Source organism: Mytilus galloprovincialis, chromosome 8 (genome assembly GCF_965363235.1).
Source record: "Mytilus galloprovincialis chromosome 8, xbMytGall1.hap1.1, whole genome shotgun sequence".
Taxonomy (NCBI): Eukaryota; Metazoa; Mollusca; class Bivalvia; order Mytilida; family Mytilidae; genus Mytilus; species Mytilus galloprovincialis.
In genome coordinates, this window is record NC_134845.1 from 26,481,111 (window position 1) to 26,494,850 (window position 13,740).

Here is a 13,740-nt window from a genome sequence, read left to right on the forward strand (position 1 = left end):
TATTCAGGCAAATTAAAAAAAACTATATATATATAATCGTTGTGTCTGTCTTGAAATTAAGCTTCCTCATGATAGACAATGTTCTTTCACAAATTGATTCACATTAGAAAATGTTGTTTTTTTTACTTGAAATAAATAAACAAACAGATACACATAAGTTTGCTTCCTATTTAGATGCATGAAGTAATTGTCCAGTGTTGGGTAAGGTCTAAACTTTACAACAAAGAGACAATTTCTTTATTCTCCTGACGTCAAGCCTGTAATTCAGTGATTTTCGTCGTTTGCCATGTGTTATATTTATTTCTCCTTGACTTTGTAGCCGTTCATTTTTATTTTTGTAATGTTTTGGTCTTTTATAGCTTGCTATGTGGTATGGGGTTTTGGTCCTTGTTGAAAGCCATACAATGACCTATAGTTGTTTTTGCAAGCCTACTCCCTTGGTCCTTTGTGGATAAGTTTTATATTGACAATTATACTTATCTTGTACATATAAGAGTGACGTTGATATAAATATAAGTTCAATGCAATATAACTATATAGACTATTTGTTATATTTGTTTATAGAATTGTAAGTGGAATGTTCTAATCTCAAACCAGATACAAAAAAAATATTTCAAAAGCAATCTGAACTACTCTAATTTATATAGAACTTAATTTGATGTTGATACAAAAACACGCAGAAATGAATAGTTACACGAAATCTCTGTTCCCTTCCTCCCCTTTAAACGAAGTGTTATAATCTTAGGTTAAACGCAATATTTCTAAATATAGATATTTGTTTTCCAAATCTATTTTTAATATTAAAAGTTACGTATCATTTAACGAGTTGATTTGTTGATAAAAAAACATACAGTTGATGTTCATTATAGGACACATGATTAACTACCTAGAATAGATCACAATTAATATCGTAATTTTACAGGTAGTAAAATACAAAAATCATAGTAATATAATTTGACAAAAGGGCTCAGATTTTCCTATATCAATGATTCAAAATGACGTCAGAAAATTCTTTATTTATTTTCGAATCAAGATATTATTAGATTTTGCAGCAAAACCTGTTTATAAACTCATCATATAATTGCAATGTTGTAAGTCAGAAGCGTGTTTAAAAAAATGTTAAATGGGCCACATATATAAATGTACGAAGTTGAAGATCATTGAGGACTCAACATTCACAACTGTAACTAAGTTTTATATTTTAGATAAAATTATACTGTTTATTTTTATCATTCATGTTGATATTTAATGTAAACGCATGTTGTGTTAGTTGTTATCGTCTCTGATAGATCTGTACAGATTGGCTTATGAATACAAAATGAATCTTTAATGATTGCATTATATAAATATATGCTTAAGAATTAAATTGTGTATGTTTCACTCACCGGACAAGAATCAGGAAGTTATTTTTGTAAAATTGTATCTAAAAGGGCATCACCTGAAAGTTATTATATATATAAGAAGTGATAAAATCACAAAAATGGAAAGTCACTAATCAAATTGCAATATCAAGATCTCAAACACATATAATAACTTCTAATAGATTTAAGAATAGGCTTCATTTTCTAGATACACACTAAATATAAGGGATATGTTCCTAATGTCGTAGCGACAACCCGTCCCCTTTTGACGAATGTGACTACAGCTTTACACAGGCAATTTTTTCCAACGTGATTTTAACATGAGAATCACGTGATATTCACGTTGTCCACACCACGTGAGTAGAACGTGAAACGAGCAGAAACGTAATAATCACGTTGTGAGCACAAACGTGACAAAACGTTGTTCACACGTGATATTCACGTTGTGTATAATGCCACATGATATCAACGTGATAATACAACGTGATATTCACGTTTAATATATACCACGTGATATAAACGTGATAATACAACAGGACATTTATGTGAAGCAGCCATTGGAAAATATGAAATATTGTCTTTGTTGTACTTATTGACATATCATTTTTTTTCTTGGACATCTCTATTTGAAGATGATTCTCTGGTTCTTTGGTTCTTTATCTTAAAAGTAGGGTAAAAGTGATGTAAACATCAATAAATTGTCTTGTAGGTTATAACTGATTATCAGCTACCTCATATGCATGTTTAATGTACCTGTTATCATCCTGAATATGTATGTAATATTTGCAGCTGGATGTTAAGCATACATCAAAACTTAACTATAATTACAATATATTTTAATCCAAATCACGTTGTGTATAATGCCACTTGATATCAACGTGATAATACAACGTAAAATTTATGAAGACACATGGAACAATTGAAATATTGTCTGTTGCACTCATTGACGTCATTTTGTTCTTCGTCATTTTATTTTGGTTCTCAATTGAATTATTGTTAAACAGTTTTAAACCATCTTTTGATAATAAATGATTATTAGCTACCTTATATATGACACTGTGTGTGCAATATTTGCAGCTGGATCATCCATCAATGTATTGTACTTCAAATTATATTTTCTGGTTGTATTCAATGAAGTCCCATTAGTGGCTCTAATTATAGTTGTGTTCATGCTCTTTGGTCAGGTTGTTGTCTCTTTGACACATTCCCTATTTCCATTCTCAATTTAAGGAAACATTTCACACCTTTCTGGGTTTTTTTCATGATAAAGTCAAGTCATTTCAAATGACAGTTGCAACAAATATATAAAAAACAAATGTATATAAAACCACAATTCAAAATAGTCAAGCTAATTTTCAATTCAGACTCTGCAAGAGTTGTGTCCCTTTCAAGTTTATCAATAATCAATCTTTAAAATAACTAACCAAATCTGTTGGTGGATTAAATAAAATGTTTTAGCTCAAAATTGAAAAATGGTATATTTTTCCCTATAAAAGACATGCATTATAGAATAAAAGAAAAAAAACAACACTTTCCAGTATGACATTAAATGTATTCAAAATTAAGTGTCATATGATCGCAATATCTTTCTCTCTGTGTGTCTAAATCATCAAGTTTCTTCATCTGAAAAGAGAAATAAAGAAGTTCATTTACTATTTTAGTTTATCATTCAATTAAGCTGTATTGTATATGAAGCATACAGTTATCTCTATTATAATGCAAAACAAGTTCATAATTAAATTTCAATCATTATTTCGGTGTAAAATCTTCATTAAAGAAAATTCAGAGAAAAGATGTTATCTTCTTTGGTCCCTACACTAGGTGACGTATTAGGTATGCTTTTGGCTTCAAACATAAACACCGGGTATTTTCTGGCTTCTGTGCCGCTTTAGATGATGTAATAAAGTTTGATAAAAAGTAGAAAGTTAGGTGCAACATTTGAGTTTTTTTGCTTATTATTGTGAAAATTACATGTCAATGAATTCAGCAATTCAAAATGTCGGCTTCCTTAGTTACAGAAAAGGAGATTGAGAATTTTCTGCTAGCTGTCATCCAATCAGAATCATTGATACAAAATAATTGCATTAGAAATATCTATTTATTATAAAAATAACAGGTATGCAAATACATTTTTGCTTTGTTTGTACTTAAATTAATATACAAAAAAGCCATTTGTTACCCGACTTCCATGTTAAGCAAGCGGTAATATGAATATTTATATTTCCTAACCAGTTTAATTATGTTTTCTTTGCTGTCCCCGTTCCAACAACTTACATCTTTTTAGACTTTTATAAATTAGAGACAATGATAAAAGATTTAAATAAACTAAAATTTCTTTAAACATTTTTTTAAAACCACCTTTTTTTATCTTTTTTTTCATTGTTCAAAATCAATAATATTATAAAAAACATACTTGTAAACTTTATCACTATGTTTAAACTATATAACTTAATTTGAAAGAATACCTCGAATAGTCCATTGGCCAATTACCGATTTCATTCTGTTATTTCACACTTTTTAAACAAATTAATTCCCTTTGTCAATCTTGGACTCAGATTCTATGCAAAGTATAATAAATCAAAAATAATTTCTGATGTCGTAAGTATTTACATTTGAAGCTAAACAACAAATAAATGTATTATTAAAAAAATTCAAAAGCTTTTAAATTACTTACAGTAAGCACAGGTAAATTTGCTCTTTCTGCTAGCTCTACATTGTCAATGAAAATTATTGTCCCTCCTAAGTGAGACAACTTAAAAAGAAAGTTTCTACTACAGGATCAATTATGGGAATTGGCAAATGGACTATTGTAATAAAAAAGTTTTGTAGGAATAATCCAAATAAAAGTTTTGTGTAATTTTCATATTGGACCCATAAAATATCCATTTTGTAATCTTACCTATGCTAATATGGCCCGGTATCTAACAATCCTCTTTTCCTCACGGTCTTTAAGAGTTAGGTCTTTTTGGGGCTCTTGGTTGCTATTATAACGGTTTTCGTAGTCTTTAAATTCTTTAAAAAACCTGCAACCAAGAGACCCTTTCTGTTCAGCAGGAATTTTCCGTAACAACTTCCTTTCATGTGCGAAACATCTCTACAAAACAAATTACACATATTAAAGTCAAAGTTTAAACAAAGTGTTGTAAAAATTGTACCAACTCTTTTGATATTCATGATGACTTATACAGTACTTAATTAGTACTAGAAATTTAGGTACTACAGATTTTTGGTTACTATCGTTATATTTTCAGCATTTTGAAAGTTTTTCTATTTCAAATCTCTTAAAATAATGATTTTCAAACATGGAATATTGTATCTTGACCTATGATGGTTTACTTTTATAAATTGTTACTTTGGCGGAAGTGTTGCATTGGCACTCATACCACATCTTCCTATTTCTATACGCAAGTTTTATATAATTAAAACTAGTCATTTTGTTATAAACAAAAACATTTGCCTCATTTTGTCAAGCCTTAGGTTTCGGTTGAAAAAGCAAGACAGAGTGATCCTTCATTTCATCAGTGGTGGCGCCAGGGTCCACAAATGTTCACTATGTGGTTAAAGTTTTTGAAATTTTAATAATTTTCTTCAACTCTCCTGGATTTCTACAAAACTTGAACAGAAGCTAATGTTGATGATCATAATTTAAGACAGTATTCGGAAATAAATTTTGAAAAGATAAAATCAAGTTTTTCCTTATTTAAATTTAATAGTGAGTAAATAGTTTTCTTTTCATATGGAAACATTACAATTACTCTGTTGTTAAAGTTTGTCAAACATTCTTTCTTATAAAACTATCCTAAATTTGTAGCAACAAGAATGTGTCCATAGTACAAGGATGCCCCACTCACACTATCATTTTCTATGTTCAGTGGACCGTGAAAATCGGGGTCAAAACTTTAATTTGGAATAAAAATTAGAAAAATCATATCATAGGGAACATGTGTACTAAGTTTCAATTTGATGTAACTTTAACTTCATCAAAAACTACCTTGACCAAAAACTTTAACCTGAACTTCGCACTATCAGTTTCTATGTTCAGTGGACCATGAAATTGGAGTCAAAACTATTATTTGGCATTAAAATTAGAAAGATCATATCATGGGGAAAATGTGTACTAAGTTTCAAGTTGATTGTTAAAATTTTGTACTTTTTCTTCTGTATTGTACTTATAAATAGATTTAGTTTTTCTGCCAGCTAACATTTATGCATACAGTCTGCAGTTAAATTTTTAAAGCATTTGTTAGATTCATAAACTATCCGATTCTATGGATTTACAGCAAAAGTAGGCAAGTCTCTAGGTTCCGCAGAACCCTTACAATACATTTTATTTTTTTTTAATTTGAAATTTCATATGACTTCAAGTTAATTTATGCTTAATTTTTTTTAGTTAACAAATTGTTTATATACATAAACTTACTAGATGAGCTGTTAGTAGAATTGTGTCTCTTCCCAGGTCTGGCTTGAAACGTCCAAATAGGTGTCTTGCCAACCTGGGAAGGTCCATTTCTCCAGGGTCTTCTCCTGTTTCACTGAGTAGCTGTAAAAAGTTATAAATTGTATTATGCTCCATAACAAGATTTCAGAGAGCAATTTAAAAAAAAAACATAATTCAAATAGAATGGTGAATGTGTCGGTGGGAAACAGCTATAGATATTGCCCCAGCTTGCATATCATATAAAGTTATTAAGTGACACAAATGAAGAACATAAAAGTGACTCTACCCAAATTTGTACTTGGAACTTTGTTGTCATATTAATTAGTCTTGTGTGTAAGTTTCATAGAATTTGCTTAATGTAAACTTAATTTAGAATACAGAAACGAAAAAGTCAGTATTTTTTCATTTGTCAGGGGACATAACTCTAGAAAATCAAACTTGATCTGTATTTTGTGGTAATTAGCATTGTGTACAAGTTTTTACCAGTTTGTCAGGATTTCTTGATGAGTTCTTTTTTAACAAATGTAAATTTAAGAAGTTACTTTATTATCTTCTTATAAATTTTTGTGCATTATTATTTTACCTTGATCTTGACTTGGTTCCTGAAATCTACAAATTTCCTATATGCAAAGGAGAAACAAGATTTCAGGACCAAGTCAGAATCTTGTTTTACATCATAGGTCCTCCTGTACTGTAGGATCTTTCTCTGAAAAAAAAATATAACATTTCATAGCTTGCATCTTTTATTAGCAAACTGGTTCCATAATATTTTTTGTTTTGTTATACCCTTAACATTAATGTTTAAAGTGCCTTACTGACCAAAAGTTTCCTGTATTCTAATTACTAAATTAATAGTTCACTGTAATATGAATTATAATGCAATTTGCATGTAACATGGCTACGCGTCGCCAGTAAAACTGCATTTGCGACCGTCAAATCTACAATTGACGGTGGCAACTCTTCAACTACAGTACTGTTATTCCTTAAATATATTGTACTTAGTTATATAGATTTACCTTCAATTCGTCGTCTGTTTCCCTGACAAACAGCTCTGTGGAAAACATTTTCCTAAGGTATGCCAAGAAAGGTTTCTACAAAAACCAACATATAATTATAATGTGTATTTTAGAAGATGTCACAACAAAATCATGAATTATAAAAGTGAGACCTAATCACCTCAACACTTTAAACATAATCTTCAAAGCAGTGTAAGGGAGGTAATTTAAATTATGAGGTAATTCAAATAATGTTTCCTCCCTTACAGTACTATGCTTTTAAATTATGTTTTGAACTTAAATGAGTATCTATTAACCAGAACACCCTTGTTTTCCCCCTATATCTAAATCATCATAACCTCAAAGCCAATTTTTACCATCCTTTTGCACAGTATGGAAACTTTTCAGAGTGATCCATATATTAACACCCTTCCACAAGTTATTATCTGGAAAACTATAAAATGCTTATTTGGGCACCTTATTGGCACTTATTTCCAAATCTGTTAGGAACATAAACCCCAAAATCAATCCTACACTTTCTTTTCAAGTCATAAATCTTGTGTTTAATTTCTTTGATTTCCATTTACTTATACTAAAGTTATTGTCCGTACGCTTGTGTATCAGTCTTGCATGAATAGAAGTAGTTCCAGAAACATGGTTTATCGAAGTGTAAACTAAGAGAAAATTTCTAATTGACCAATCCAATTCAAGTATTTATAGATATATATGCAAATTATATCAGAATTATTGTCAGTTAATCAACATTTTAAAATTTTATAGTATAAGAAAAACAGACCAAAACACAAAAACTTAAATATAACCACTGAACCATGAAAATGAAGTCAAGGTCAGATGACACCTGTCAGCTAGACATGTACGCCTTACAATCATTCCATACACCAATTATAGTAGACCTATTGCATATAGTATAAGAAAAATAGACCGAAACGCAAAAACTTAACTATAACCAATGAAGCATGAAAATGAGGTCAAGGTCAGATGACACCTGCCAGTTGGACATGTACACCTTACAGTCCTTCCATACACCGAATATACAACACCTATTGCTTATGGTATCTGAGATATGGACTTGACCACGAAAACTTAACCTTGTTCACTGATCCATGAAATGAGGTCGAGGTCAAGTGAAAACTGTCTGACAGGCATGAGGACCTTGCAAGGTACGCACATACCAAATATAGTTATCCAATTACTTATAATAAGAGAGAATTTAACATTACAAAAAATCTTAACTTTTTTTTCAAGTAGTCACTGAACCATGAAGATGAGGTCAAGGACATTGGACATGTGACTGATGGAAAGTTTGTAACATGAGGCATCTATATACAAAGTATGAAGCATCCAGGTCTTCTACCTTCTAAAATATAAAGCTTTTAAGAAGTGAGCTAACACCGCCGCCGCCGTAGGATCACTATCCCTATGTCGAGCTTTCTGCAACAAAAGTTGCAGGCTCGACAAAAATTGACTATAAAGGGCAATAACTCTTTAAGGGGTAAACTGATGATTGTGGTCATGTTGACTTATTATTAGATCTTAATTTGTTGAACATTATTGCCGTTCAAAGTTTGTCTCCATCTATAATAGTATTCCAGAGAATAACAAAAAAACAAAAAATTCTTTAAAAAATACCAATTAGGGGGCAGCAACCCAACAACCAGTTGTCCAATTCATCTGAAAATATCAGGACAGATAAATCTTGACTTGATAATCAATTTTAGCCCGGGCAGATTTTCTCTTAAATGCTTTGGTTTCAGAGTTATAAGCCAAAATCTACTTACATGTATTACCCCTATGTTCTATTTTTACCCATGGGGGTCATCTTGGTTGGTTGGCCGGGTCACATTTTCTTAACTAGATACCCAAATGATGATTGAAGCCAAGTTTTATTGAATTTCTAACCAGCAGTTTCAGAGGAGAATATTTTTATAAAAATTGACAGATGACAACAACGAACGACAATGAAGGACGCCAAATCATCCTTAAAAATTTCAAAATAAACAAAAAAAATAAGTTTAATTTTGGACCCTTTGATCCCCTTATTCTGTTGGGACCAAAACTCCCAAAATCAATACCAACCTTCCTTTTATGGTCATAAACCTTGTGTTTAAATTTCATAGATTTCTATTTACTTATACTAACGTTATGGTGCGAAAACCAAGAAAAATGCTTATTTGGGTCCCTTTTTGGCCCCTAATTCCTAAACTGTTGGGACATAAACTCCCAAAATCAATACCAACCTTCCTTTTGTAGTCATTAACATTGTGTTTAAATTTCATTAATTTCTATTTACTTAAACTAAAGTTATTGTGCGAAAACCAAGAATAATGCTTATTTGGGCCCTTTTTTGGCCCCTAATTCCTAAACTGTTGAAACCAAAACTCCCAAAATCAATCCCAACCGTTCTTTTGTGGTCATAAACCTGGTGTCAAAATTTCATAGATTTCTATTAACTTAAACTAAAGTTATAGTGCGAAAACCAAGAAAATGCTTATTTGGGCCCTTTTTGGCCCCTAATTCCTAAAATGTTGGGACCAAAACTCCCAAAATCAATACCAACCTTCCTTTTGTGGTCATAAACCTTGTGTTAAAATTTCATAGATTTCCATTCACTTTTACTAAAGTTAGAGTGCGAAAACTAAAAGTATTCGGACGACGACGACGCCAACGCCAACGTGATAGCAATATACGACGAAAATTTTTTCAAATTTTGCGGTCGTATAAAAAGTAAACTATTATAGGTCAATGTACGGCCTTCAACATGGAGCCTTGGCTCACATAGAACAACAAGCTATAAAGGGCCCCAAAATTACAAGTGTAAAACCATTCAAACGGGAAAACCAAAGGTCTAATCTATATAAAAAAAATTAAAAAACGAGAAACAAACGACAACTACTGCACATCAGATTCCTGACTTAGGACAGGTGCAAACATTTGCAGCGGGATTAAATGTTTTAATGGATTCAAACCTTCTCCCTTTTTCTGAAACAATAGCATAACATCACAACATAGAAAAACACAAGATAAAATATCATAATAAATGTTAATTTTTGGTCCCGTTTTCAAATTGGTCTACATTAAGGTCCACAGGGTCCAAAATTAAACTTAGTTTGATTTTAACAAAAATTGAATCCTTGGGGTTCTTTGATATGCTGAATTTAAAAATGTACTTAGATTTTTAATTATTGGCCTAGTTTTCAAGTTGGTCCAAATGGGGGTCCAAAATTAAACTTTGTTCGATTTCATCAAAAATTGAATAAATGGGTTCTTTGATATGCCAAATCTAACTGTGTATGTAGATTCTTAATTTTTGGTCCAGTTTTCAAATTGGTCTACATTATAAGGTCCAAAGGGTCCAAAATTAAACTAAGTTTGATTTTAACAAAAATTAAATTCTTGGGCTTATTTGATATGCTTTATCTAAATATGTACTTTGATTTTTGATTATGGGCCCAGTTTTCAAGTTGGTCCAAATCAGGATTCCATATCAAGTATTGTGCAATAGCAAGAAATTTTCAATTGCACAGTATTGCACAATAGCAAGAAATATCTAATTGCACAATATTGTGCAATAGCAATTAATTTTCAATTGGAGTTATCTTTCTTTGTATAGAATAGTAGTTGATAATATATGTTGGAAATTTGCCAGACATGACTATGATGTCATTTTCTATTTTTATTTGCCAATAACTTTATGTAAATAACTACATTGGAAATTTGCCAATATAAAATGTTGCTGATGAAGCTTTTTTTCCTTATCTTATCTAAAATGTTTTTAGATAATGTATGTTGGACATTTGCCAGACATGACTATGATGTCATTTTCTATTTTTATTTGCCAATAACTTTATGTAAATAACTTCATTGGAAATTTGCCAATATAAAATGTTGCGGATGAAGTTTTTTTTATTGTTTTATACAATAAACAATGTATATTCACTTTTACTACCAACCAATCTTTACCATTCAGTGATAACAAACACTTTATTTTACATTTTAATATTATATGATGTATTTAAAAGAGTAGTTATTGTTGCAAACTCCATTAGAAATTTGAATTGATATCAGTTTTGGAAAAAGGGAAACGGGGATGTGAAAAAAAAGTGGGGGTTTAAATTTTTCTCATTTCAGATTTCATAAATAAAAAGAAAATTTCTTCAAACATATTTTTGAGAGGATTAATATTCAACAGCATAGTGAATTGCTCAAAGGCAAAAAAAAAAAGTTCATTAGACCACATTCATTCTGTGTCAGAAACCTATGCTGTGTCAACTATTTAATTTTAGATTTAAAAAGTTTGAAGAAGAAATCTTTAATTGATTTGTAAAATCTTGACATTTGTTTTGTGTAAAAAAAAACCATGTAATGTCAAAAATTTGATCACAATCCAAATTCAGAGCTGTATCACACTTGAATGTTTTGTCCATACTTGCCCCAACTGTTCAGGGTTCGACCTCTGCGGTCGTATAAAGCTGCGCCCTGCGGAGCACCTGGTTTAAAATTGTTATTTGGATGGAGAGTTGTCTCATTGGCACTCACACCACATCTTCCTATATCTATGGAGCTTTATACTTTCACTTTACCTCCACAGCAGATCCATCAACATTAAATGTTGGCACTGGAATTTCTTTAAAATTCACCTGCTCCTTTAATTTGGTAAGCTCTTCCACTGCAATTTTCAAAAGTTATTCTACATTAATATAGAAATACTACAATATAGACTCTTGAGTCTTTTCCTGGTTATGATATATATATTATTTTTAGTTCTTTAAATGATAAAATATTATGTATATCATACCTTCTTGCTTATAATTAGTTAAGGTATGTGTCAGGAAGTGCACTTGTCATATTATATATAAGATACTGTGTAAAGTATATAAGATAATATTATTAATTCGTATATTTTAACAAATTTGATTCGTTTAGGGATAGTCACATGTTAAACTATATTTCCGAAGGTAGAGAGAAAACGGCGGATAGCAAAAAGCATATTGACCTGCAAAAAGCATATCGCACGGTTATTTTTAGAATATCTAAAAACCGATATACTTTGTGACGTCATGTAATGAATTTCAGGATATTGTTTAACGTTTTGAAACACATGATATCTATGATCGATTATTTGACGGAAAAAATCTTCGAATACATATATAAAAAAAAAAAAAGTAAATGAAATAACAACTAATATGTTGTTATTGTCAAGCACGGGGGGTGGGGGGGGGGGAGGGTGGGGTGGGGGTGGGGGGTGGGGGTAACTTCAATATTTTTTTGGTAGGGGTGTGCCATTTTTGCCTCAAAAAACGTACCCATTTTAATATAACATTCACTGAAATTCAGTACCTATAGTTATATAAATATTTAAGAAAGAATGACCTATACTTATATACAATATTTAAAATATATATGATATTTTTAAATGTCAAATACTTCCATGCAGAAAGGTGCACATTTAATCAGATTTGAAGAAGAATAGATTGAATTTATATATGATATGTAGATCATACCCAAATCAATATACAGTTATCAAACGTGAAGGCATTTTGATATAGGATGTCATTAAAAAAGCTCGCAAAATTATGACCCATATTTTTGGCACATCCTCGTATACCTATTAATAGGAAGTTATCCCCCCCTTCCCCGTGTTGTAAAGGAGACAATGTAATATCTATAAAATTCCAACAAACCTAAATGACGACTTTGATACAAATATGGTTGGAAATTAATAATATAACAAATATAGCCTTTGTATGAGGTCAATATACTTCTTTCAGGTCAATATATCCTTGTATCGACCTCATACAAAGGCTATATTTGTATAATATATATAAGATATATATAGAGAATAATACATGGCAAAATCTGTATCATATGTCGTATCATCCCGAGACATCAATATCAGCCCAAGGGCCTAAATTAGGGTTTGAAAGAAACTGTTGTATAATGCTGTCTTTATTCTACCTTTATAGCTATAATATATATATATAATATATATGATTCTTTTTATAGTACATACATATCCTTTTCAGCATTCCATAATTTTGTTTGCAACATTTGCAGTCACATCCATTTTGATTTTCTGTCCCATCATTATCATCCTGTGGCTGTACCTCTGGCTCTCCTGAATCAAACAGATCATCCTGACTATGGTCAGGTTCAGTTTGCTGACTGTCCTGAAGATAATGATAAATTTCATAATTTCATGACATTAAACTGTTACAGAAAATTTCAAAGAGCCAGTGTAGCTCATCTAGGTTTACGTACAGAATTAAATTAATTATATGTGTGAAGAATGGTACTTTCATGTAGATTTGTTTGTTAAAATATTGAGGTAGATCTAAAGATATTATTTTTTTTAAAACTATTTTTGTAGCCCACATGGAACATACAGGCGTTATTCAATAAAACCGTAAATTTCTTGTTCCGGCCACTTTTGAAAAAAAAAATGTGATTGATCGACAAGCAATTTAAGCAATTGTTTGTGCAGCAGTTTGTGTAGAAACTTACTATTTTTAGAGGGATTAATAAAATATTGGTTCCTGAATGGTTCTAAATATCCAAAATGGTACGTACATGTTTAGTCAAAATAATTATGACGTCTGGCAAAAAATGAAATATAGTCTTCCAGACGTTATTTGGACTAGACTAACCCCTGTTCATCATTCGTATATATATATTATATGATATAAATATGCTGCTTTTCATATTGCAATGTTATATAATTTCACATTACTAGCAAAGTCGTTATATATTTTACCTCTAGCATCTATAAAAGTCAAGTGTTCCTTTTACGCTGTTCGTGTCAATATCCGTGTCGTCTGCAGTTGCTTGTCGTCAGGAACGCTCATTCTTGTGAACCGTACGGGATAATACTGCGAAAAGCGAAGCACGGTACATTCTAATTTCAATCACGTTAATCGATATCAAGTCA

At 30.9% G+C, this 13,740-nt stretch overlaps 1 protein-coding gene across 2 annotated transcripts; it reads right to left on the reverse strand.

Annotated features, from left to right (window-relative positions):
- Positions 1–2,899: 2,899 nt before the first annotated feature.
- LOC143085433 (uncharacterized) lies at positions 2,900–13,657 on the reverse strand. Of its 2 annotated transcripts, XM_076261771.1 has the most exons (8): positions 13,567–13,657; positions 12,826–12,982; positions 11,396–11,481; positions 6,816–6,890; positions 6,383–6,505; positions 5,782–5,901; positions 4,261–4,455; positions 2,900–2,984 (listed from the first exon to the last, which is right to left on the reverse strand). In XM_076261771.1, the coding sequence occupies exons 1-7, from the start codon at positions 13,573–13,575 to the stop codon at positions 4,261–4,263; spliced, it is 765 nt and encodes a 254-aa protein (XP_076117886.1). In that variant the 5' UTR covers positions 13,576–13,657; the 3' UTR covers positions 2,900–2,984. The 2 variants fall into 2 exon arrangements, with proteins under 2 accessions (XP_076117886.1, XP_076117887.1); XM_076261772.1 differs by lacking the exon at positions 6,383–6,505.
- Between the last annotated feature and the right edge of the window lie 83 nt (positions 13,658–13,740).

Coding starts and splice junctions, on each gene's coding strand:
- LOC143085433 (XM_076261771.1), bottom strand. Junction 6,891..11,395: donor TTGATGGATCTGCTGTGGAG/GTAAAGTGAAAG, acceptor TGGTTTTTGTAG/AAACCTTTCTTGGCATACCT. Junction 4,456..5,781: donor TTCTACTAACAGCTCATCTA/GTAAGTTTATGT, acceptor TTTGTTTTGTAG/AGATGTTTCGCACATGAAAG.